This window comes from Lissotriton helveticus, chromosome 1_1, assembly GCF_964261635.1.
Source record: "Lissotriton helveticus chromosome 1_1, aLisHel1.1, whole genome shotgun sequence".
In the NCBI taxonomy this organism is placed as follows: Eukaryota; Metazoa; Chordata; class Amphibia; order Caudata; family Salamandridae; genus Lissotriton; species Lissotriton helveticus.
The window spans coordinates 1,938,422,293-1,938,449,603 of NC_136057.1; the positions used below are offsets into that span (position 1 = coordinate 1,938,422,293).

General features: G+C 47.0%; 1 protein-coding gene across 1 annotated transcript in view; it reads right to left on the reverse strand.

Moving 5' to 3' along the window:
* Positions 1–27,311, reverse strand: part of CEP350 (centrosomal protein 350) — a 1,478,431-nt gene that overhangs the window by 701,526 nt on the left and 749,594 nt on the right. Inside the window, exon 20 of the mRNA XM_078643560.1 lies at positions 2,506–2,642. Within this exon, the coding sequence (XP_078499686.1) occupies positions 2,506–2,642 (137 nt within the window). The remainder of the gene's footprint in view (positions 1–2,505; positions 2,643–27,311) is intronic.

Here is a 27,311-nt window from a genome sequence, read left to right on the forward strand (position 1 = left end):
ATGTTCTAAGACAGATTCAAAATGAATACGGTCCAGAACCGGCCTTAAACCTGGGTATGAAATTACTGAAGGATTTCAAACAGGTTTCGGCTATACTATTAGCCAACATTAAAGGTGAAGCAGCATCGGTGGCGATCCGCCAAAAACTAAAAGAAACAGATATTACTGAGCAACCGTATCAGCTTGCCAGAATTATTGAAAAATCCTATGAAGAACTAGGTAGAGATAGTTTGGGTGGGAAACCATTAAAACCACAAGGGAAACATCCTTTACAACGCAGTGTTTACACCGCGGGGCCTTTAAGACGCAGCCATCATAACGCAAGTCGTTACTACGACTTGCGCTGGATGGCGCTCTTGCTCAAGGAATAGTTTAATTTTCTATTCCAACACCTTCCTTACTGTTACGTGGGCTGGAGTTGGAATAGAAAATTAAAATAATCCACAATCCAGCTCCCTCCAACGCAAGTCGTTGTAACGACTTGCGTTGTGATAACTGCGTTGTAATGGTAGCGCGTTGTAAACACCGCGTCGTAATGACATACATCCAAACCACAACTAACAGAAAATCCTGAAAAAGTTTTTATTAAAAATAATCTCACTACTCCTAAAAAGAAGTGGGAAAACACCATATTTAGACTGAGCCTATGCAGCCCAAATACGGCATGGCTACTTCCAGTAAGTTCTGAGAACCAACAACGTTTTCTTAGAAAAACCCGCCTTCAGCAGCTAGGGACTTCCCCTTCCCTGAATACTAATTTATCTAGGAAATCGTGGAGTTTTCAATGAACTGAGTCTTTGATGACGTTATTATGTCCAATCATACGTCAAACTCGGCACCTTCAAGGTATAAATATGGCTACATTTGCCCAGACAAACACACGGTGGTTTGGAGCAGTTCGACTATCTACTTGCCCGACGCGCCCTGCAGCAGCAAGTGCTGAAGGAAGCCGACCCTCCAGCTGACACACTGAGAGACGCTGTCTTTTCTTGCCGAGAATTCTCTTGCCAGATCCAGTTTTTCCAGGCTACCCTTGTCGGCTGCTGGGAAATCGAGTCCTGAGAGAGAGAGATACAAGACCTCCTTCATTCTAAAACCAAGGTACGGAGCTGATTAGACCATTAGAGAATTTTTGGAATAGATTATTGGCAAAGAATACTAAACTTAAGCTACACCTCACTTACTCCTTCCCTTGTACTAGACTTAGGTTAGGTACACCGGGGTAGGTGTATTTTAGAAGCACCAGTTGAGTACTTTTAGTCATTATTTATCACTGTATGTATTTTATGGCTTAGAAACCCTATCATGCTTTTACAGTATTATTTTATAATACTCTTCGTACTGTACGCATTGTACTTTATAACCAGTATTACGATTGTAGCAGTACATTTCTTGTGCTTGAGAAAGAAGACTGTTCAATAAATACTTTTTATTGAAAACGCCAGTCTCTATATTTCTCAGCACCTCAGGTGAAACGAAGCATGCACGATTGACTGAGTAAAATAGCTATCTATTGTTTCCGCGAATCTAGAGACTGATTTCTTATTCTAGGGAAACAAAGTTGTCATGTTTATGCGGTTGTCAGAAACTAATCCCTTCTTGTGAATTCAAGTAAGTTTCAAGTGACCTCTGAGCTAGCTGGCACTCACAATTAAGTTTAATATATTCGGTAGAGACCTAGTCGACCTCAGTCCTAGGTCTAAACTACAGGATATATTATTCCAATGTGCAGAGCCTATTGGGAATATAGGAACTACACTACAGGTGGTCCAGATCTCGCTCACCATATCTCTGTGGGTAACTGCAGGAGTCAGACATAGCAATCTGCCATATTAATATTTATTACGCGAGTCAATTTGCGACCCTCTATGACCTATGAATGGGCCTTTTGGGATACACCCTATCAGAACATAAGTCAAATCACAGATTTCCACCCCTGTTCATAAAGTCGGTGTTCAATTTCATCCGAGTTTTGACAGAGATTAGTGAAGACATCAGGTCCTTGGTCACAGATTTGCCAAAACCCCACGTGACTAAGATTTTAAATTACGCAAAGAAAATTTGTGCTATTGGAATATGTAATTATACCTGAAACTACTGTTGTTGCCACTAACCCTCTGATGATTGCTTTCTATCTATGTATTCTGAGTAACCCATTGAGTCAGCTGAGCTGCAGACCAAATATTTGCACTGCCCTTATCAATAGTTTAAAAGTCTCTTGGCAAAAATCAAGTGATTAACAAAGTCACACAATCCTTGGAGGTCTAACCATGATGCACGGACAACATTCTTAGAACAATGTGCACTCTTGTGCAAGTTTAATGCCTGCTACCCCAGAAAGAAACATTACCCCCAATGTGGCACGTTTATTCTCATTTACTTGTCAAACAGTAAGGTGAGGGACCTGGCTTTTTAAAGCCAAACATGGAATGAGTGAATGACCATTGGGTCTCAATCCTGTTAACCCCTCTTTGTTTACATAAACGGGGTGACCTTAAACCTTACCTGTGTGTATCTACTCTTGCTCTCAGCTGTTTCATAAACTCTGAATGTTGCTGCCGCTCGCGGTCAAATAGCGTAGTTATAGGAGCCACAGGAACACCAACAGCCTCAGACATCCGGTTGCGTGCTAGCTCTGTCACCTGTTGACCATTAAAGGAAGACAGAAAACAATAAGGACACAAACCACAGAAAGAACTAGCTCTGTCACCTAGAGACCATGTAAGGAAGACAGAAAACAATAAGGAAACAAACCACAGAAAGAAACCAGCCCACTGACATTCAAAGACTAATAAGGCATGGATACCTACAAAGGTCAATACAGAGCAACTTAAGGTCAAATATACAAACTGATCAAACATTCTCTATAGATTGCATCATATAGTCTGCACACATCAACTGTGGGTCACGTCCTGCAAGAGGTTTCACATATTGTGGAAGGCTGGCTTAGTATATGGTGCACACTTATTTAAGTGAAGCACCTTGCACTAAGACAGACAAAACTTATGGTCTTAGAAAACTTTTGAAGCTTCTCTAAGTGGGAGCTGTCGAGAGTAGCCTTAAGACTTAATCCAGGAGGTGTGGTAAGCAGCTTGCTTTGCCAGATTTAATCATGTAATGTAGGTTAAACGAAAAAGAACCACACAGTGTAGTTATAAAAATATGGCTATTTATTACACAACACTCACTAACCATATACTAAGACAGTGGAATGCGAACTGCGACCGAAGTCGGGAATTGGACCAGGAGACTCAGAAGAGCTGGGTACACAAGGAACCACCCATGGTAAGTACCCAAGAACCCGACAGAGGCTGTGGGCGAGTGGAAACACAGGAAAGTCGCGGTTGCAGTTTTGAAGGAGGACCCTTCCCAGTGGACCCTGAAGAAACCCTGTGGAATATAGAAGGTTGGAGAGTCACCCCACCCATGGATACTCTAGGAACCAGGATACCTACACCAGGAAAGCAAAGTGCACAAGTGCGAAGTGGCATCAGAAACCGCTGTAGACCACAATGGAGGACTTCAGTAAAGATGCCGCTGGCAAAGACTGTGCAAGAGTCCAGTGGTATCCAAGGGTAGATTCTTGAAGAGAAGAACCTGCAAGCAGTGGGGACAGAGTCTATGCCACTCATAGGTGACCAGGAGGCACGGAATAACAATGCCCACCAATTACGGTATGATGTAGGAATGAGGACTGTGAATATGTCGCTGCAGCTGTGAGGAACCAGGCGATGTTGAGGAAGGCCATGAGCCGTACAATAGCTATCCGACATTGGAAGTCGAGAAACGGGGAGGGGCGGGGGGGCGAAGGTCAGTGTCTGGCCGGAGCACCAATAAGCCTTGGCAGCAGCAACAGACAAGGAAACCGAAGGCACAACGTAGGCAACTGCAAGGTCCAAAGGACTCACCAAGTGCAGGAGAGTCAGAGCATATCGAGAAAAAGCAGGCAAGCCCGCTGAAGCAGGAGAAGACCCTTGAGAGGACCCACAGGCCAAAGGCACAAGATTTGCAAGAGTACCTCGAGCAGCTCACCAAAGATGAAGGCCCACAGTGCAGACGATGCTGTGGGGACGAAGTTCTAGGCAGGAAGAGATGCTGGGGCTTTGAGAAGCCCGGAGAACTCTGGATTGCAGAGCCAACAAGCCTTGGCAATGGTAGGTTGTTGTGGTGCACAGGGGTTCAGTCCCAACAGTTCCGAAGAGGATTACTGGCCTCAAAATTGAAGAGAGGACAGGTCAGGCCTTAAGGGAGTTGGAGAACCACCACCTGTGTTGCTGAGCCTTCCACAGTCCGTGGGACGGCAGGAGCAGCAGACCGGTCAGCTTCGTTGCGGTGCCTGCAGATGCAGGGGAGTGACTCCTTCACTCCAAGGGAGACTACTTCAGGTGTCCTTGATGCCCACAGGTCTGTTGAAGATCCTGGAAGAAGCACAGACACAGACGACAAAGACGACTAGAAGAACAGCGGGACCAGGAGCAGCAGGAGTCTTCATAGATGCAGTATCGTTCCAGGCGAAGTTCAAGTGTCCAGACAGTCGAACAGTGATGTGGTTTCAGGCTGGAGTCTTGTCACACGACAAATCTGAGTACCCACCCACAGGTAAGCCCTTTGATATCCTACAAAAGGGGTTAGGACAACTCAGATGTCCCTCCCAGAGAAGGGGCTGGACAGAGGAAAGGATACTCCCATGTCCATTGACCAGTTTTGCGCCACAGCGTGAGCCAAGTGCTCCCAGTACTGGTTTTAACTAGAGTATGCAAGGAGGGCACCACCTGTGCCCTTCAAATCAGTCTGATGGGCTGGCAAGTGCCCCACACCTGCCAAATCCACAAAGTCCTTTCTTGGAGGTGGTCACACCTCCCTGTTAGAAGAAACCTATTGTTCTAACTTCCTCTGCTTAAGCTCAGCTCAGCAACAGGAGGGCAGAATCGTGCCTGGGGTTGGCAGCAGCACTAGCTTGCTGGCAGACCAGGGAAGGCTGCTACCGGGAGTACTGGAAGCTACACGAAGGAGCCCTCGAAGTGCATAGAATCATACCGCCAACACCGGTTATGGTGTTGGGGTATGATTTCAACATGGTTAATTCCAAACATGCACAGGTGCACAGCGACTATATAGTTAGCCATGGTGTAATGAGGGATGGCCACTTTATGCTTCAAAATAGCTGACCCCACTCACAAGGCCTGGTGAATCGACTCCGGGGTTTGTAGGGGTGTACTGCTTAATCAGGGGCACCCATACACTTATAACCCAGCACCCTGCCTTCAGGACTGAAACGCTTGCCTTAGGGGTGACTTATAGGTTTCAAGTGCAAAGGCCTAATCCTTTAGTTACGCTCCAGATTAAATGGTTTGGTCTTGATCTATGATCTAGTAACGCATGATGTGTTTGACTGAATTAATATTATGTGAATTACAAGTTTACAGAATGCTTGCGGCGTCTGTATTTGTAACTTCAGTTTTCCTTCCAAATGGACCAGTGCCTCACATCCTGAGTTGTTGCCAGGGGAGGTGAGGTGTTCACTCATAATCTCATGGGTAAGCGTACCTTTAAATAACTAATTACACACTCCTACTGTACATGTGATGGTACTAAAATTGGACATTGCCCCAGACGTTGAGCACTCTATTCAGTACAAGCATTGTTAATGTCTGTCTCCGCTCTTCATGATTTTAAGTCACACTGTTCTTTTCCTCCACAGGTGACATCAGCTTTATTGTAAAATTCTCGCAAATTGAGACCACTGGTTACCGTAGGTTGTATTTATTCCAACCCTATTATTGTCACTTTTATTATCACACATGTTTTTTGCAGTAGCATTCACCATCTAGGTCCTGAGGAAGGCCGCGAGCAGAACATGGTCACTATGGCTGAAACATGTAGACCTGCTTTTTCAGACTAGTGCAGTCATTATTTCTTAAACTGCACATGCACTGTTTTTAATCTTGATCAGTTGTGTGATAATATTATCACTAAGGGCGCGCTCCTTTAACATGAAACTGGATGGTTTCTTCACTGGCTTTTCAAGAGTGAATTCAACATCATCAGGGTCAACCATTTAGTGTTTATATCATTCTTTCTTTAATCCATTGGTTGAAATTCACCAATTCAAAGATTTACGTTATGCATTCCAATCATGAATCCTTAAAGGGCGTTTCATTGTACCCAATGTATTTCGGGTTAACCAATTAACCCTTCGTCAGGGGTCTGTAGAAAAAAACATACAGGACCTTAGCATTCAGATCATCACATATAAATATTATACTAGGTTGCAGTAAGTTTAACTGAAAACAATATAATTCATAACATGTCTAGTCGTATTATGGCAAAAACAGTTCCTAATATACCTAGTCATATTGCAGCTAAATCAAAAGTTCTGTTGGATGTGCACAGATGATATCGTTGAATGCTGTGTCTAATGTTGGCGTCTATTTGCGAGTGATATGAATGGGTACGCGGAGATAGCCTTTGATAATGGCGTTTTCACGAATGAGCGTGAGGTTAAAGTGAGGACTGTTCGAGAAAAGTGAAGCCAAGCCTCAGTCAACTTTAAAATGAAATGCTCACTGAGGTTTTTTGCATCTGTCGGCTATTTAAAGCAAGTTAAAAACGGAGCAACACGAGGGAAACTTACTTCGTGAAACGCGCTGATCGCTTCCGTGTAGGTAACCGGCTGGTTTAACGAGAAGCCTATGGCGATGCTTCTTCTAGAGTAATCAGAAGTCACGTGGTGCGGCTGCATGCAATGGGATAGGGAATATATGCGGGGTCCGGACCCTGTTCATCTTTATGGGCACATACAAAGTGAGAGTTTCGGGCTTGAAACAGTATTTGCGGTGCTAGTATAGTGCATCGTAACGTAGTGATCAAAAACTTGGCAAACGGTGTTGGCAAGCCGTGTTGTCTCGGTTACTAAAAAGCCTCGTTCTGATTGGATAAGGATGTTGAAGCTCCAATCACGTGATGTCATGTGTCGATAGCCGATGGAATAATAAAGATATCAACACGATGTGTCTCAGATAATGTCCCTTCTGTGGGGGGCTCGTGTGACTCTGCAGAATGCGATAAATAGTATGTAGTGAGGCATGAGTGTGTTCACATCGCAAATTTTGGCAACCATTCAACACATGCAACAAATGATAATACAAGCTTCACGTGGTGAAAGCTAAACAATAAAAACCAAATTATACATGATTATGTGAAAATATATAAAACTAAAAAATTATATACAATTAAATCAAAAAAGATAATATAATGTTCTCAGTCTCTTCAGTGGATCCAACAGTTTATGTGCTATGCCAAGAAGGGCCTGTGGCCTTAGCTGTGCTGAGTTGTGAGGTAAGTATTAATCATAGGAAACATGAAAATTCAATACGATCATTCATCCCTGCGGGCTGCAGGGAGTTCAGTTTTTTGATCCAAAAGAATTCTGCCTGTAATCGTTGTTTAACAGGATCCATGTCGCAGCGATGTGGGAGTATCTCCAGTATTGTGAATCTCAATTGCGAAATTTGGTGATTAGCTTGGAGCCAATGCAAGGCTACAGTGGATTTATTGTTCATGGTTCGTATGTTGCTTTTGTGTTCGGACATTCTCACTTTGATTTTGCGTTCTGTTTGCCCGACATATATTTTGCCACAAGGGCACTTGATAGCGTAAACGACATTTGTGGAGTCGCATGTTCCTGTGTACGTTAACTTGATTTTGTGACCTTTGGTTGGGTGCATTTTTTTAATCTTGCCATCAAGAGTTAACTAATAAACTCTTTTTTCTATTGGTAGTCAATTTTAGATCACTCTTTCACATCAATTTATTTATGCACTGCAACCCTAACCCGAAATACCTCCAAGGCTTCACATTGAACGGATTTTAGGAGATCCGATAACTTGTTCACTAAAACTTCCCTGAGCTCCTCCCTCACAGTGAGGGGGTTGTAGCCGTTGGTTGCACTAGGAATTGCAACCAAGAGGAGATTCCAGATGATGAAGCATGCCACCTCGGTGAGTGATGAGATTCCCTCCTTTTTTAAAGACTCCCTCCATGTTTGAGTAGAATGCTTGTATTGTTTATGCCTTAGAGCTGTCCTAAGCTCAGCAGACCAGCTGATTGTTTCGTTTGATACATTATTGGTTGTGGGGAATCGATCCGCGACGGTCTTTACATTTCTCCCTCAGACCCTCTACCTACTGGTTTTGTATTGTTTCAAGTTTACATGACAAACTTCGAGAGGCAAGTCAAATGACGTCAACTGCCGCCGCTCAATCTCCACGCAAGGAGGTGGAGACTGGACAGGTTCGGGTGGAGGACCATCCCATGCTGCTGCGACAGAAGATCCTCCCAAAGAGGCAGTCGAATTGGAGGATCAATTGCCATGTTGAGCAGCTCAGGATACCAGACTCTTCATGCCTAATCCATAGCCACCAGAATGACTTGGGCCCGGTCGCGCATGAATTTCTTCAGCACTCTGGGCAGAAGTGGTGTAGGCAGAAAGGCGTACAACAGACCGCAACTCCACTTACGATGAAAAGTGTCGCCTAGCGGGTGCCGCCTTGGAAATTCCAACGCACAGAATTGCTGACATTGCACGTTCTCTTTGGTGGCAAATAGATCTAACCAAGGCTCTCCCCACTGTTAAAAGAGACCTTGCATCTCTTCCGAGTGAAGACGCCATTTGTGATCCATCATGCACCTGCGGCTAAGTTTGTCGGCCCTGACGTTCCGAGAACCTGCCAGGGGTAGAACCACCAGGGATATGCCCTGATGTTCCAGCCATGTCTAGAGGAGGAGGGCCTCTTGACATAGGGTCCACGACCCCACCCCGCCTTGTTTGTTGCAGTACCACATGGCAATGTTGTCTTGTCCGTGAACACCTGCATTACTCTTCTCCGGGCAGAGGGAAGGAATGCTTTCAGTACAAGCCGGATCGCCCGCAGGTCCAGAAGCTTTATGTGGAGCTCGGACTCCACCGGAGACCAGAGGCCTCTGATCTCCGCCTCTCCCATGTGGCCGCCCCATCCCAGAAGGGATGCGTCTGTCACTACTGTGTGTTCTGGTTGGGTAAGGTAGAGGGATCTGCCGTTGACCCAATCCTGGTTCGTGAGCCACCACTGCAATTGGTGAGCAGTGCCCTCCGAGATCTGCACATATTCAGACAGATTCCCCTGATGCTGCGCCCACTGGAACTTCAGGTCCCACTGCAGAGCCCGTATATGCCACCTGGCATGATCGACCAGCAGGATGCAGGAGGCCATGAGGCCCAGCAGCCTCAGGGTCACCCTGACCGAAACCCAGGATAGAGGCTGAAAGATCGGAATCATAGCCCGAATATCCCGGGCTCGCTGTTCGAGAGGATACATCCAAAACTGTGTTGTGTCCAGAATGGCTCTGATGAAAAGGAGCTTTTGAAAGGGGGTCAGATGCGACTTCGGCACGCTGATGGAAAACCCCAGCAAATGCAGGAGGTAGGCCGTAGACTGGAGGTGGGAGACAGCAGCCTGGGGCGAGCCCGCCTTTAACAGCCAGTCGTTGAGATAGGGGAAGACTGGAACCCCTGATCGGCGCAGATGAGCTGCGACCACCGCCATCACCTTCGTGAACACGGGAGGGGCGGCGATAAGGCCAAAGGGGAGCACGGTAAACTGAAGAACAAGTTACTTACCTTCGGTAATGCTTTTTCTGGTGGATACAGTATCTGCCTGTGGATTCCTAACCTTGTGAATATTCCCTGCTCAGCAGCCATTCGGAAACTTTTTGTAGCTCTCCACGCCGGCGAAGTCATGGACGATGTCACAGAGGGTACGACTCCGCTCGCGACCCCGCTGACGTCACTGGATCCATATTAGGGCGTCGTCGGCGTGATGACGTCAGTTCCGCCCCTTTTTTCCGTGCCCCCGAGGCACTCGGACGGACCGACAGAAACAAGTATAATATACACAATACGCAGTATTTGAACCAACACACAGTGTGAAAACAAATCAAAAGGTAAAAACAATTAAACATTCCATTGTAAAATACAACATAAATACTTGTCACAATTGCAGGTATAGAAGAGTGGACAACGGGGAGGCGGGTGGGCCTGTGAGGAATCCACAGGCAGATACTGTATCCACCAGAAAAAGCGTTACCTAAGGTAAGTAACTTGTTCTTCTGATGGATACATCTGCCAGTGGATTCTTCACCTTGTGAATAGAATCCCACAGCAGTCCCCACTCACTGCGGAGGGTGTCCACTCTTTTATACCAGAAAAGCTTGGAGGACAGAACGCGCAAAGTGGCCGTCCCTCCTCACTTCGGAATCTAAGCAGTAATGCTTCGCGAAAGTGTGGAGGGAGGCCCAAGTTGCCGCTCTACAAATGTCCTCTATAGGTACACCCCTAGACAAAGCAAATGAAGAAGACTTTGCTCTAGTAGAGTGAGCTCTTATACCCTCTGGAGGATCCTTACCAGCCAGGGCGTAGCAGATCTTAATGCACAAGATAATCCATCTTGAAAGTGTGCGCTTGTGCACCGCTCTTCCTTTCTTGCAACCAGCAAATCCAACAAAGAGCTGGTCGTCCACACGATAGTCTTTAGCCCTATCTAGATAAAAGCTCATAGGGTCCAGACAGTGAAGCCGCTCCTCCTCCTTGGAAGGGTGAGGGGGGGATAGAACAACGGAAGGGTAATGGACTGCCCCAGATGGACGGGAGTTACCACCTTAGGCAGAAAAGCAGCCCTGGTCCTGAGTACCATTCTTTCAGCATGAATGATCAAGAATGGGGGTTTTGAACTCAGAGCTTGAAGCTCACTTACCCTCCTTGCCGAGGTAATTGCCACAAGAAAAACAGTCTTAAAAGACAGAAGTCACATGGGACACTTGTGCAAAGGTTCAAAGGGTGAAACCATCAAGTAGGTTAACACAAGATTTAAGTCCCACTGAGGCACAATAAAAGGAGTAGGAGGGAATTTGTTGGTAAGACCCTTAATGAAACGTAACACAATAGGTGACTTAAACAAAGACGGCTGGTCCGGCAAACAAAGGAATGCCGACAAGGCCGATAAATAACCTTTTACAGTTGACACAGCAAAACCCTGCTGGGCCAAAGAAAGAGCATACTGAAGTATATTGGACAAACAGGCCCGTAAGGGGTCAATAGAATTCTCTACACAACGCGAAACAAATTTGGACCAACTATAAGAATAAATTTACTTGGTGGAAAGATGCCTGGCTGAAAGAATAACATCCACCACGTCAGGCAGAAGTGAAAAAGAATTCAGGTTGCCCCGTTCAATCTCCAGGCATGAAGGTGTAAGCTCTGGAGGTGGGGGTGTAGAACCTGCCCCTCCATCTTAGAGACGAGGTCTGCCCTGAGAGGGAAACGGAGCGGCGGGCACGAGGAGAGGTGGAGAAGATCTGTGTATCACACCCTTCTTGGCCAATCCGGGGCAATCAATATGACTTGGGCCCGATCTTGGCGAATCTTCCTCAGAACCCGAGGAATCAAGGGAATGGGAGGAAACGCGTAAAGGAGTTGCGAGCCCCAACACAACTGAATTGCATCCCACAAAGCTTCCTGGATCGGATACTGGAGACTGCAGAATGATGGGCAGTGAGCGTTCTCGTGAGTGGCGAACAGGTCCACCTGAGGGGTTCCCCACGTCCGAAAGCCGTGACAAACTACCTCTGGATGAAGCTTCCACTCGTGGTCGGCAGAGAACTGCCAACTGAGACGGTCTGCACGCACGTTCAGAACTCCGGCCAGATGATTTGCCATCAGACAAATCTGATGGTCCTGAACCCAGGACCAGAGATGCAGAGCCTCTCTGCAGGGACACTACGACCTTACTCCTCCCTGCTTGTTGACATACCACATCGCGGTAGTGTTGTCCGTCAGGACTTGAACCGACTGACCGCGAAGGGAGGGGAGATAGGCCTTGAGCACCAGACGTATCGCCCGCAACTCTAGAAGGTTGATGTAAAGCAACCTTTCCCCTGGAGACCAAACACCTTGATCTCCAGGTCCTCCAGATGAGCACCCCACCCTAGAGTGGAAGCAGTCGTAATCACTGTGCCCACCGATGGAGTTTGATGGAAGGGCTTTCCTTGAGACAGATTGCCCTCCACGCTCCACCAAGACAGATCCGCTGCAGCTTCTCTGAAGATCCTAACTGACTCCCTGAGATCTCCGTTGTGCTGATACCACTGCCTGTGGAGGCACCACTGGAGCGCCCTCATGTGCCATCGTGCATGGTTGACTTACAGAATGCAGGAAGGCATCAGACGGAGCAGGCGGAGGACCTTCAGGACTGGAACGACCGCTCCAATGTAAAAACAAGGGAATCATTTCATGAATGTCGAGAATCCTTTGAGGAGGAGGGAATGCTCGACAGACAGTAGTGTCCAGTACCACCCCTATAAACAGGTTGCGCTGTGAGGGCACCAGGTGAGATTTGGGTACATTTATCGAAAACCCCAACTTGTACAACAACTGGGTTGCCACTTGCAGATGATGACAAACCTTCTCTGGCGACTCCGCTTTGATCAGCCAATCGTCCAGATAGGGACAAACAGGAATCCCCGATCTTCTGAGATGGGCTGCCACCACCGCCATCACCTTGGTGAAGACTCGAGGTGCAGTAGTAATACCAAACGGAAGGAACGCAAACTGATAATGTTGCGATCCCACCGTGAAACGGAGATACTTCCTGTGCGACTTCAGATGGGAATATGAAAATACGCATCCTGCAAGTCGATCGACACCATCCAGTCTTCTTCCAGTAGCGCCTGAAGAACCTGCGCAAGGGTAAGCATCTTGAACTTCTCTTGCTTCAGATAAAGATTCAAGACCCTGACATCCAGAATTGGACGTAACCTCCCATCCTTCTTGGGAATCAGGAAGTACCGGGAGTAGCATCCCTGACCCGTTTCCTGCTCTGGAACCCTCTCTATCGCACCTTTTTTCAGCAAGGTCAGAACTTCCTCCTGTAGGAGAAGGAGATTTTCTTCTGAGCAAGGAGGGTAATTTGGAGGGAATTCCCGAAAGGGAAGAGCATACCCATTTTCTACAAGATTGAGAACCCACAGGTCTGTAGTGACCGATTCCCAATCCTGCAGAAAATGAGTAAGCCGACCCCCTACAGGACCAACATGATCCGGAATGGGGAATCTAGGGCTGCTTTGCTGCGGTGATAGGAGGGGAGGTTGAGGAAGAGGAGGAGGAGGGTTTACGGCCTCGTGGACGACCTCTACTTTTTCCTCTATACAACTTGTATAGAGTATTCTGTTTTTCTTGTTGCTGCTGCTGACGAGGCTGGCCATATGAACAAAAGGATGACTTCCCAAATCCTCTGTATTTTCGAAAAGAGCCTCTTGGTTGAGCTTGCAAGCCAAGTGATTTTGCTATAGCGTTGCTATCTTTAAACCTCTCTAAGGCAGCGTCCGCTTTCTTACCAAAGAGTCCTGAACCATCACATGGTAAGTCCAACAAAGTAGCTTGAACATCTGTCGAAAAATCCGTAGACTTCAACCAAGCACCTCTTCTAGTGGCAACTGAAGAACCCATAATCCTTGCCACCGAGTCAGCTGTGTCTTGCCCACTCTGAATGACCTGACGTGCAGCAGCCTAGGTATCGTTTAAAACCTCCTGAAAATTTTTCCTGTCTTCCTCAGACAGCTTAGGCAGCAACTGTTTAGATGAGTCCATCAAAGGATGGATGTGCCTACCCATCAAACGGGTAGCATTCGTAGATTTCAACGCCATGCTTGCAGAGGGAGGAAAATGCTACTTACCAGTATGCATCTGTTCTTGGCATGTAGAGCTGCAGAGTTGTACACTATGCATAGATCGCCACCTATGGTTGGGCCCGGATGTTTGTAGTTTGTTGTGGTCCTGAAAAGTTCTTTGGAAGTCACGAGATAGGTGACTCCTCCTTAGGACCACATTGCGCATGGGCATCGGCTCCATCCCCAGATTGTTTTTCGCCATTAAGGAAATGATGGCGCTTTGCAAGTACAGGAAGGATGCCCGTGTAATTTGTATCTAATTAAGATAATACTGGAACAGATAGGGGAGGCGGGTGGGCGTGTACAACTCTACAGCTCTACATGCCAAGAACAGATGCAGTCTGGTAAGTAGCATTTTCCGTTCGAGGCATATGAGCTGCAGATTGTACACTATGCTTAGATTATATAGCAATATCCACTCTTAGCGGCGACCACCCCTATCTGTTGCAGTAGTTTGGAATAATGTTTTGAGAACAGCCTGGCCCACATTAGCTTGTTGTTTTGTTTGCACATTTACACAATAGTGTTTTGTGAATGTGTGCGGTGAAGCCCATGTGGCTGCTCTGCAGATGTCGTCTAGGGGAATGTTCCCTAAAAATGCTACTGAACCCCCTATCTTTCTGGTAGAGTGGGCTTTAGGAGGAACAGATAGCGTACGTTTAGCTTTGTGGTAGCAAATCTGTATGCATTTGACAATCCATCTAGCTATTCCAGATTTTGAAATGTGATTGCCCTTGCGTGGTGGTGAGAAAGACACAAAATGTTGTTTTGTCTTACGAAAGGGTTGTGTTCTTTCTATGTAGTATAGCAACGCTCTTTTGACATCTAAAGTGTGAAGAGCTCTTTCTGCTACTGACTGTGGTTGTGAGAAGAAAACAGGCAGTTCCACAGATTGATTGAGATGGAATGGAGAAATTACTTTAGGCAGGAATTTTGGATTGGTACGCAGAATAACCTTATGTTGATGCATTTGCAAAAAGGGTTCTTGAATGGTTAGTGCTTGTAGTTCACTAACTCTGCGCAGGGAGGTAATAGCTACTAGGAACGCAACCTTCCATGTTAAAAATTGTAATTCACATTTGTGTAGGGGTTCGAAGGGAGGCCCCATTAGCCGTGTGAGAACGACGTTTAAATTCCATACAGGTGAAGGTGGTACTCTGGGAGGAATTATTCTTTTAAGGCCGTCCATAAAGGCTTTAATGGCAGGCACTCTGAACAGAGATAGATGTTATCTGTTTTGCAGATTTGCTGCTTTTGCAGCAAGATGTAGTCTAATAGACGTATAGGCTAAGTTACATCTTTGAAGATGCAGTAAGTAACTTAGGATGTGTTGAATAGCCACATCTTAGGGATTAATGTCGTTGTTATGACAATATATTACAAATCGTTTCCACTTTCCTGCATAGCATGCCCTAGTGGTAGGACGTCTAGGTTCTTTAATGACATGCATGCAGTCAGGAGGAAGGTTCAGATATCCAAATTCTAGGACTTCAGGAGCCAGATCGCAAGGCTGAGCTGAGCTGGGTCCGGGTGTCTGATCTCTCCACGGTTCTGTGTTAAGAGGTGTGGAGACAGATGCAGTTTTTGGTGTGGTACCACAGACAGTTGTAGCAGTGTGGTGTACAACGGTTGTCTGGCCCACGTTGGAGCAACTAGAATGAGGGTCGGAGAATGCTGCTGCAGTTTGCGTACTACCAGTGGCATGAGTGGTAAAGGTGGAAAAGCGTATGCAAATCTGTTTGACCAATTCATCCATATCGCATTGCCTTTGGACAGTGGGTGTGGATATCTGGCGGCGAAGCCTGGGCATTTTGCTTTTTCATGGGTGGCAAGTAGGTCTATCTGAAGTTGTCCCCACATCTGAAAGAATGGCCGAAGAACTTGCACATGAAGTTCCCATTCATGGGTCTGTTGTGTTTGACGACTTAACAGATCCACTATAGTATGTTGTACTCCTGTGACATGTTGGGCTAGAAGGAATATGTTCCGAGGTATGGCCCACCTCCATATTTCCTGTGCTAGTTGAGATAGTTGCAGGGAGTGCGTGCCTCCTTGCTTCTGTATGTAATACATTGCTGTCATGTTGTCTGTGCGGACTAACACAGCTTTGTTTGCTACTTGCTTCTGGAAGGCTTTTAGTGCAAGGCATACTGCTAGTAACTCCAGATGATTGATGTGGAGTCACTTTTGTTGCGGTGTCCACCTGCCTTGCATGGTGTGTTGCAGTAGGTGGGCTCCTCAGCCGGAGAACGATGCGTCTGCAGTCAATATTATCTGGGAAACTGGCTCTAGGAACGGTTGTCCCATGGAAAGGTTTTTGGTGTTCTACCACTGCAGCAAGCGATGAGTTTGACCGTCTACCAACACTAGGTCTGTTAAGTGATGTTGAGCCTGGTTCCATTGGCGTGATAAGCACTCTTGTAGCGGACACATTTGAAGTCTTGCATGGGGTACTATGAAGATGCAAGAGGCCATCATCCCTACGAGTTGCATGAACACTCGTGCTGGGAGGGAGTGTTGTAGCTGAAACTTTGTTAGGAGAGATTGCATGCTGGCTATCCTTGCTGGGGTGGGATAAGCTATCACTGTTGAGGTGTTTATTGTGGCACCTAGGTACTGTTGTACTTTGGATGGCTGTAGATGAGACTTGGTGTGGTTTATTGTGAACCCCAAGTCGTGGAGCAGGTGGATGGTGGTATGAGTGTGTTTTACGCATTGATTGTGTGAGCTGGCTTTTATGAGCCAGTCGTCGAGGTACGGGAAGACATGGATGTGCTGTCTTCGTAGATGCGCTGCCACCACTGCCAAGCACTTGGTGAAGACCCTTGGTGCTGTTGTGACTCCGAATGGGAGTACTTTGAACTGGTAGTGCTGCCCGTCTATTACAAAACTATGAGCTTTGTGAATGGGAATGTGGAAGTATGCGTCCTTGAGGTCTAGAGTAGCCATGTAGTCGTTTTGGGACAAGAGAGGAAGGACTTGCTGGAGTGTGACCATGTGAAAATGGTCTGACTGTATGTATATGTTTAGCGGTCTGAGGTCTAAAATAGGCCTTAGAGAGCCGTCCTTCTTTGGAATTAGAAAATATAGAGAGTATACCTCCTTGTTTTGCTGGTGCAGAGGAATTAGTTCTATTGCACATTTTTTCTCGCAGAGATACTACTTCTTGCTTTAACAGTGACAGATGTTCTGGTGACATTGGACGCTGTTTGGGTGGTATGTTTGGGGGGGGGGGGGGTAGATGTTAATTCTAGACAGTAACCTGAGTGAATAATTTGTTGCACCCACCTGTCTGATGTGATGTTGATCCATGCAGGCAGGAATTGTTGGAGTCTTCCCCCCACAGGAGTGGAATGTTGGGGGAAGGGGAGGAAAGTCATTGGGTAGGGGTGGAGGCAGTGCGGGAGGTGTTGTTTTGGCTCTGCCTTTATTGTTGTTACCCCTGTAACCCCCTCTCTGGTAGCTCTTGGTGAATGTGGATTGGCCAGGGGTTTTGTAGGAAGAGGAGGGACTTTCTGAGAAGTAGCCTCTTGTGTTGCCTATGTACGATGAGCCACGAAAAGAACGTCTGGGAGCTTGGGATTTGGCAGTGTCGGTGTCTTTCTTCATTTTTTCCAAAGACACGTCAACATTTGGGCCAAATAAGTGTGTTTCATCAAATGGCTGATTAAGTATAGAGTTTTGCACTTCAGGTTTAAAACCCGAAATACGTAGGCAGGCATGTCTATGTAGTAAGGTGCTGGTATTAATTGCCCTTGAGGCAGTATCTGCAGCGTCTAGGGCACAACGGATGGAAGTATTAGTAATATTTTTACCTTCCTGTATAAGTTCATTAGCCCTGTCTTTATATTTGTCTCGTAGGTGCTGCATTAGGGACTCTAGTTCGTCGTAATGTGCCCTGTCGTATATTGCCAGCAAGGCTTGGGTGTTGGCAATGTGCCTGATGTTAGCCGCTTGTGCCGCAGTTCTCTTGCCAGAGGCGTCAAAGAGTTTAGATTCTTTGTCCGGTGGTGAGGCTTCAGCTGTTGTTTGGGAATTAGCACGTTTACGTGCATTGGATACTACTAAAGAATCTAATTGTGCCAGGCCTTTAATATAAGCTGGGTCTGCAGGGGCGGCTTTATATTTTCTCTCAATGCGGGGATTGAGGACCCTAGCTCTAACGGGGTCTTTAAAAACCTCTGTTGCGTGCTTGATGACGCCCTTAAGCATTGGTAAGATGGCCGTAGACCTTTGTGTGTTGTCAAAAGTGTCTAATAGGAAGTCTTCCTCCACTGCATCAGTGTGTAAGTCCACCCCATGATATTGTGCAGCCCTCTGGACTAGCAGGTTAAAACCTATGGTGTCCTCTGGTGGGGAAGGTCTGGAAGGATAGACATCCTGTGGGACATAAGGCACATCAGGGGTGTTGTAATCATCCCATGGATTAGGTGACTAAGGGGGACTATTTGTTAGAATCTGTGTGTACATCATCATCTGGGTTAGGAGATGGTGTAGGTGAATGCTGTGGGAGGAGGTGTATGAGTAGGAACAGTATGGGGAGGTGGAGAAGAAGGGACCCTTAATGGAGAGGTTGCAATGTCTCTTTTCTTTGCAGGGGGAAGAGGTGCTGGCGCCTCAAGTGGTCTCTTCTTGGAGCTGAGAGTCAATTGTCCAGTTTTGGGATCCCTTACAAGGTTTTTTTTGTTGTGGATCTGGTGTAAAAAGCTCTTGTGAGCCAGGTAAATCCTTTGGCGTCTAAATTTTCGGCTCCGTAGGTTTTTTAGTCATCGAGTCGGCAGTTGGCTTAGGAGTGTGCCCTTTTAAAGTGTCTTTTATGGGAACCTGTTTTTTCGGTTCCGAGGGTTTTTTCGGCTCCGATGTGTGAGAGTCTGGAGCTTTGGTTGATTTTTTACTCGGCTCCGAGTGCGGTTTCGACGAACCGCTGCCAGCCTTCGGCGCCGTATGCTTGGGTGTCGAAGCAACGGTCGAGGTGGAAGAGGAAGATGGCTTTTTCTTCGGTGTCGGTACTGGGTCGGCACCGGAAGTAGGCTGGCTCGAGCCTGAGCCGCCTGAAGGCTTTGTGGTCTTCTTTACCGGGCCCGAAGGCGGGGCGTTAGAAGCAGTCTCTCGGTGTGCACCCGAGCCCGAAGGTGAGGGTGTGACCGAAGCCTTTTTAGATGGTGTCGAGGAAGGGGTGGGGTCGACGGTCTTACTTACGACCCGTTGAGCTGGAGTGACCTCCTCGACGTCGGAGTCTTCGGCATCAGATGATCGATACTCTCTTCGGCGTGCTGGTGTTCTGGCACGTTGACGCCCTCATCGAAGATGTCGTCGGGAATCTGAGCTGACGAGCGAGCCATAGTTCTTCGAGTCGTCGGTCCCGGATCGTCTTCTTGGAGCGGAATAAGGCACACGCCAAACAGTCATTGGCCTCGTGCTCCGGTGAAAGGCACAGGTTGCACACTTCATGCAGGTCGGTGTGGGGAAACTTCGACCCACATTGAGGACACTTCTTGAATGGCGTCCTTTCCATGAGCCCGAAAGTGAGGCCTAGGTAGGCCCAAAGGCCTTCGTCGACGACCGGAATGGAAAACTTCGAAGTTAGTTGAGAATCGAGTGGTAGATCGCGATCGAGATAATACCGTCGAACTGGGTGCGGACTGCACACCGAAAGAAATTTGGTTCCAAACCGGAGTGCAGGAGACACATCCGAGCCCGATGGCGGAAAAACACAATCTGGGGATGGAGCCGATGCCCATGCGCAATGTGGTCCTAAGGAGGAGTCACCTATCTCGTGACTTCCAAAGAACTTTTCAGGACAACAACAAACTGCAAACATCCAGGCCCAACACTAGGTGGCGATCTATGCATAGTGTACAATCTGCAGCTCATATGCCTCGAACAATACCTTCTTGGCAGACTGATCAATCCTTTTTGATTCCCTGTCAGCTGGAACTTGAGGTAAAGCGCCCGAAGATCTCTTTGAGCATGCAGCTTGAACCACTAAGCTCTCTGGAGAAGGATGAGCAGATAAAGGGAGTTGAATGTCCAATAATTCAGCCGCCTTTCTAACAACCACATGATAAGGTGCTACATCTTTTGAAGGAGCATCAGAAGTAGGAGAAAACTCCCATTCAGAAGAAATGTCCAGGCCACTGGCCTCTCTCAATTCAGCAAAGTACTCGTCTGAATCATGCAGTTCACCTTCTTCCATTTCCTCACGATACCTATCCTCTTCTAAAACCCTCTGGGTCTCTCTCGTGGATCGTATCCTTATCACAGGCGTCGACGGATCCATAACCGACTCCGTCGGATTCAGACCCGGCGTCGTGCATGGATCCGATGGCGCCGCTTGCGCCGAACGATGCCGAACAGAAGGCGCCGGTGAAGATGGAAACAGCATCAGAGCACTTGGCGCCGGGAAACTCCATGACTGCGCCGTCGGAAGGAACGGCATAAAGGGTGCCTGGGTGTAGGCCTGAGGAACCCCCAAATTGAAAGCTAGTGGACCCATGGGACCCGCAGGTGCACATGGCCCTATGAAAGACTCCATACATGGCATTAAGGTAATGTGATGGGTCTTGTCCTGGAGCTGGGAATGGAGGGTAAGCTCCTGGTACTGACTCCGAAGCAGGAGTTCCTGTATTCGGGCCAGGCGGCGCCGATGTCGGAACTTCTTCTGGATTTACCTGCTCTTCCGGCACAGGATGTTCTTGATCTGGAGCCGGAGAATGGACCGAATCCGGTGATGGAGTCGGCATCGGTGCGGAGAGACTTCAGGCGAAGCCGACTTCTCTGGTGAAACCGGATTCGATAATGAAGGAGAGACATGATCCTTTCTGCGACGTCGAGGCGAGGTCGATCTCGGCGCCGCTTCTTTGTCAGATCGATGTCTTGAAGAGTGATTCTTTTTCTTCGGCTTCGAGTGCCCCGACGTCGACTTCGAGCCCGACCTCGACTCGGAACGAGACCTCGATCTCGACCTCCTCCTACCTCTTTTTTTATCCTTTCTCATCCTGGCCATAAAGAGCTTCGCCTCTCTCTCTTTCAATGCCTTTGGATTCATCTTCCTGCAGCATGGACATCCATCGACGTCATGGTCGGAAGACATGCGCCAAACACGATCTTCGTGCGGGTCAGTGATGGACATCTACTTACCGCACTCCCTGCAGGGCTTAAAACCAGATTTCCTCGCAGACATCTTCGGAGGAAAAAAGAGAAACAGAGCAAAACAGCTAGATATACATAGTAACTACAGAGTCCCAAAAAAACGTTGGCGTCGACGGCGTGGAAAAAAGGGAACTGAGGTCATCACGCCGACGAGGCCCTATTATGGATCCAGTGACGTCAGCGGGGTCGCGAGTGGAGTCGTACCCTCTGTGACGTCGTCCATGACCTCGCCGGAGCGGAGAGCTAAAAAAAGCTTCAGAATGGCTGCTGCGCAGGGGATATTCACAAGGTGAGGAATCCACCGGTAGATGTATCCATCAGAAAGTGCTTGTGGCCTACCATGAACCGCAGGTAAAGCCGGAAGGCCGGCAGAACGGGGATGTGGAAATAAGTGTCCTGAAAGTCCAATGCTACAAACCAGTCTCCAAGGTCAAGGGCGGACAGGACCTGAACGAGCGTCAACATCTTGAACTTCACCTTAAGGAGGAAGTGGTAGACGTTCCTGAGATCCAAGATAGGACGCAGGCCCTGTCCTTCTTGGGCACCAGAAAGTAGTGGGAATAACAACCACAACCTACTTCTGGGGGAGGAACGCGCTCAATGACTCCCTTGGCCAAGAGAGCTGTGACTTCCTGTTGGGGAAGGCCCAGATGATCCTCCGACATACGATGGTACTGAGGCTGGAGTGGTAGCCTCAAAGGGGTGAGAGTAGCGCCTTCGGACTATATGCAGTACCCACCTGTTCGATGTGATGGTACGCCAGTGGGGGCGATCCTGCTGCCCACTGGCGTTTGATGGGCCTGAAATGTCAGACTAGGAAGGTTTAGAGCTGCAGAGGGGGGGTTGGTGGACTAGCCCGCCCGTTGGCCCACAGAACCATGGCGGTGGTTCCCACGTCCCCGTACGCTTGAAGGTTGGCGATCTTGCGTTGGCCTGTGGCTCTGGGCAGAATGTAGTGGGGCACGCCTTCCGTAGCCACGAAAGGGGCAAAAAGCAGACTGCGCAAGGCGGCTGGAGAGGCCCAAGGACTAGGCCGTAGCCAGCGAGTCCTTGAAACGCTCGAGTGTGATCCGCCAAAAAGGCGAAGGCCATCAAAAGGCATGTCCATAAGAGTGTTTTGGACATCCCCAGAAAAGTCAGTTGATCTCATCCAGGCGTAGCTTCTAAGGGCTACCGACGTGGAAATTGTTCTGCCTAGAGAGCCCACAGCGGATAGTAAACTTTGTTGCGTCTCTCCCTGTGGCTAAAGCTTGGGAGAGTACAGTCCGAGCATCCTCCGGACACTGAGACAGCACTTGCGCAACCGTGTCCCACGCAGAGTGGGAATAACGGCCAAATAGACTTGCAGTGTTTACGGACTGGAGCCCCAAACTGGGGGAAGAGAAAGGAAAATGCTACTTATCAGTATGCATCTGTTCTTGGCATGAAGAGCTGCAAATACACACACTATGCATAGATCGCCATCTGGTGTTGGGCCCGGATGTTTGCAGTTTGTTATTGTCTTGGAAAAGTGTTCACGAGATAGGTGACTCCTTTGGACAATAGTGTGCATGGGCATCAACTACATCTTCAGATTGTTTTTTTTGCCACGAAGGGAAATGATGGATATTTGTGAGAACAGAAAGATGTCCATGTATGTTGTATTTAAATAAGATAATAATTGAACAGATAAAGGTAGCCGGGGAGGTGGGTGGGCGTGTGTGAATCTGCAGCTCTACATGCCAAGAACAGATGCATACTGGTAAGTAGCATTTTCCGTTCGAAGCATATGAGCTGCAGATTACACACTATGCATAGATTGCATAGCAGTACTGTCCCTTTAGCGGCAAGCACTAGTATCTGTTGCAGTAGTTTGAAATAGTGTTTGGAGTACAGCTTGGCCCACACTAGCTTGTTGTTTTGCTTGCAAATCTATCTACACAATAGTGTTTTGTGAATGTGTGTCGTGTAGACCATGTAGCTGCTTTGCAGATATCATCTAAGGGAATGTTTCCTAAAAATGCCATGGAAGCCCCTATTTTGCGAGCGGAATGAGCTTTAGGGGGGAATAGAAAGTGTACGTTTTGCTTTGTGATAGCAAACTTGTATACATTTGACAATCCACCTTGCAATTCCAGACTTTGAAAAGCCTTTATGTGGTGGTGAAAAGGAAACAAAAAGCTGTTTTGTTTTACAAAAAGGTTTTGTTCTCTTAATGTAGTAAAGAAGTGTTCTTTTTAGGTCTAAAGTATGAAGAGCTCTTTCTGCTACAGTATGTGGTTGCAAGAAGACTGGCAACTCTACAGATTGGTTGAGATGGAAGGGAGTAATAACTTTTGGAAGGAATTTAGGGTTTGTTCTGAGACCCACTTTTTTATGATGGAGTTGTAAAAATGGTTCTTGAATAGTTAGTGCCTGTAGCTCACTGACTCTCTTGAAAGATGTGATAACCACAAGAAAAGCGACTTTCCATGTAAGAAATTGTAGCTAACATTTGTGTAGAGGTTCAAATGGAGGACCCATTAACCTAGTAAGGACAATGTTTAGATTCCACACTGGAGAGGGTGGTACCCTGGGAGGAATTATTATTTTGAGGTCTTCCATAAATGCTTTAATGGCAGGTACTCTGAATAATGAGAGATGTTGTCTATTTTGCAGGTAGGCTGCTATGGCAGCTAGATGTAACCTGATTGACATGTAAGCTAGATTACACTTTTGAAGATGTAGTGGGTAACATATGATGTTTTCAATAGATGCATTTAGAGGATTGATTGTATTATTGGTACAATATATCACAAATCTTTATCACTTGGCTGCATAGCAGGCTCTAGTGGTGCGGTGTCTAGCTTCTTTGATTACATTCATACAATCAGGTGGAAGGTTTAGGAACCCAAACTCTAGGATTTCAGGAGCCAGATCGCTAGGTTGAGCTGCTGTGCTGGATCTGGGTGTGTGATCTCTCCATGGTTCTGGGTTAGCAGTTGTGGGGAGAGATGTAAGTTTTTGGTGGGGAACTACTGATAGTTCCAGCAAGGTTGTGTACCATGGTTGTCTGGCCCATGTTGGAGCAACTGGGATCAGTGCTAGTGACTGTTGTTGCAGCTTGCGTACCACTAGTAGAATGAGTGGGAGACGCAGAAAAACGTAGGCAAATCTGCCTGACCAATTCATCCATATCGCATTGCCTTTGGACAATGGGTGTGGATATCTGGCGGCGAGGCTTGGCACTGTGTGTTTAAATGTGTGGTGAAGAGATCTATCTCTGATGCCCCCACATTTGGAAAAATGGTTGAAGGACTTGTGGATGAAGTTCCCACTCGTGGATCTGTTGTGTTTGACATCTTAACAGATCTGCCATCTGATTCTGTATTCCTGGAAGATGTTGGCCTAAGAGGAATAGGTTTTGAGGAATTGCCCATCTCTATATGCTCTGAGCTAGTTGAGAGAGCTGCAGAGAGAGCGTCCCCCCTTGTTTTTGTAGATAATACATCGCTGTTATATTGTCTGTACGGACTAAAACAGCTTTGTTTGATACGTGTTTCTGGAATGCTTTTAATGCCAGAAATATTGCTAGTAGCTCCAAGTGATTGATGTGGAGTAGCTTTTGTTGTGGTGTCCACCTGCCCTGTATGGTGTGATGTAGTAGATGAGCTCCCCAGCTGGTGAGCGATGCATCTGCTGTTAACACGATTTGTGGAATTGGCTCTGGGAACGGTCGCTCTTTAGAAAGGTTTTGGGGGTTCTACACTGCAGAGAGTGATGTGTGCGGACGTCCACCAACACCAGATCTGTTAGTTGACCTTGAGCTTGGTTCCACTGACATGCTAAGTATTCCTGTAAGGGGCGCATCTGGAGTCTTGTGTGAGGCACTATGAATATGCAAGATGCCATCATCCCTATGAGTTGCATCAACACTCGAGCTGGTAGCGAGTGTTGCAGTTGGAACTTTGTTATAAGGGCTTGCATGCTTGCTATCCTGGCTGGATTGGGATATGCAAGGCCTTTTGAGGTGTCTATTGTAGCGCCTAAATATTTTTGGTTCTGGGATGGTTGGAGGTGAGACTTCAGGTGATTTATTGTAAACCCTAAGTTGTGCAGTAGTTGGATTGTGGTGTGTGTATGATGTACACATTGAGCATGTGACTTGGCTTTTATGAGCCAGTCGTCCAAGTATGGGGAGACATGAATGTGTTGTCTTCTTAAATGGGATGCTACTACTGCTAGACATTTTGTGAATACTCTGGGTGCTGTGGTAACTCCGAATGGGAGAACTTTGAATTGATAGTGCTGCCCGTCCATTACAAACTGAAGATATTTTCTGTGAGCAGGGTGAATGAGAATGTGGAAGTAGGCGTCCTTGAGATCAAAAGTGGCAAGGAAATCGCCTTCTTTGAGTAGGGGAAGGATTTGTTGAAGAGTGATCATGTGGAAATGGTCTGATTGTATAGATTTAATGGTCTGAGGTCTAAGATGGGCCTCAGGGTTCCATCCTTCTTTGGAATCAGAAAGTACAGGGAGTAAACTCCTGTGTTTTGATGCTGAAGGAGAACTGGCTCTATTGCATGTTTGTGCAGTAGGGAAAGCACCTCTTGTTTTAGAAGCATTAAATGTTCTGCTGACATTGGACGCTGTCTGGGTGGTATATTGGGGGAGTGGCACTGAGCTCCAGGCAATAACCAGATTGGATAATTTGTCTCACCTACCTGTCTGTGGTGATATTGTTCCAGACATGTAGGAAATTGGTCAATCGTCCCCCGACTGGAGTAGAATGGTCCGGGGGAGCAACGGGAAGTCATTGTTTTGAGGTGGTGGCGGTACGAGTATTGGTCGTTTTACCCCCTACCTTTGCTGTTATTGCCCCTGTAGCCTCCTCTGTAATAACCTCTGGTAGAGGAGGTTTTGTGGGACTTTTATATGAAGTGGAGGCGTTATCTGTGTTGAAGCCTCTAGAGGCGCCCCTATGAGAGGAGCAACGAAAGGAACTTCTGGGAGCTTGCGATTGCAAGGCTCCCATTGATTTGGCAGTATCAGTGGTTTTTTTCTATATCTTCTCTAAAGATGAATCCAGCCCAGGTCCAAATAAGTGTTCTTCGTCAAAGGGTTGGTTTAGTATGGTAGTCTGGACCTCTTGTTTAAACCCTGATATCCTTAGCCAGGCTTGTCTGTGTAAAAGGACACTGGTATTTATGGCTCGGGAGGCTGTATCTGCGGCATCTAGAGCACAGCGAATGGAGGAATTAGTCATTAGTTTACCTTCCTCTATAAGATCATGGGCTTTTGTCTTATATTCATCTGGATGGTGTTGTAGTAGGGTCTCTAGCTCGTCATAGTGTGCCATATCGTATCTGGTTAGTAAAGCCTGTGTGTTGGAAATCCTCCATATGTTGGCTGCTTGTGACGCTGTTCTTTTGGCAGATGCGTCCAACAGTTTTGACTCTATCAGGTGGTGGAGCATCACCTGATGTTTAAGAGCTGGCCTTTTTCCTGGTGTTGGAAACAACTAAGGAATCTAGTAGAAGCTGTCCTTTAATATATGTAGGGTCAGTTGGGGCAGCCTTGTACTTTTTCTGTATTCTAGGGTTAATGATTCTCGCTCTAACTGGGTCTTTAAAGACTTCAGGAGCGTGTTTAATGAACCCTTTTAGCATTGGTAGAATAGAGGTGGACCTTTGGGATGTTGTAAAAGTGTCCATGAGGAAGTCTTCTTCTATGGGGTCTGTATGTAAGTTTACCCTGTGGTATTGTGCAGCCCTGTGCGCTAGCTGAGTGAAACCTATAGTGTCCTCTGGAGGGGATGGTCTAGATGGATAGACATCCTCCTGTGGTACATCAGGAACATCTTGTGTGCCATAATTCTCCCATGGATCATTTGGGATGTAATGAATAGGCTCTTCTAGAGGTTGATTATCTCCTTCGTCACCAGTGGTATCATCAGTATCTGGAGGTGGAGGAGATTGTCTTGGTCTTGGAGATGGAACAGGAGAAATGTATTGTGGAGAAGCGATCCTTAAAGGAGAGGTGGCAATGTCTCTATTCTTTAAGGGAAGTGGAGATTGTGTAGGTTTGTCCATTTTTCTTTTGTTGGAAGGACTAATCCTAAGATGACCTGTTTGCGGGTCTATTTTCAGAGTTTTTTGTGTAGGATCAGGTTCAAAAAGCTGTTCCTCTGAAGCATGGTGTTTTTGTTCTGATTTTTTCAGGTCCAAATGCTTATGTGGCACAGTCTTTGGAGTAGTTTTATGCTACTTTGTTTTGGCCGGAGGAGTTTTTGTGAGTTCCGAAGGTTTGGTTGGAGTCTTTGGAACCGGTTGCTTGGTTGGCTCAGATGATTTTTTCGGAACCGGCGGTTTCTTTGGTTCCGAGGATTTTTTCGGATCCGAAGTTTGAGTGTCTTTTGGTTTCGGTGCCGAATGCGCCGG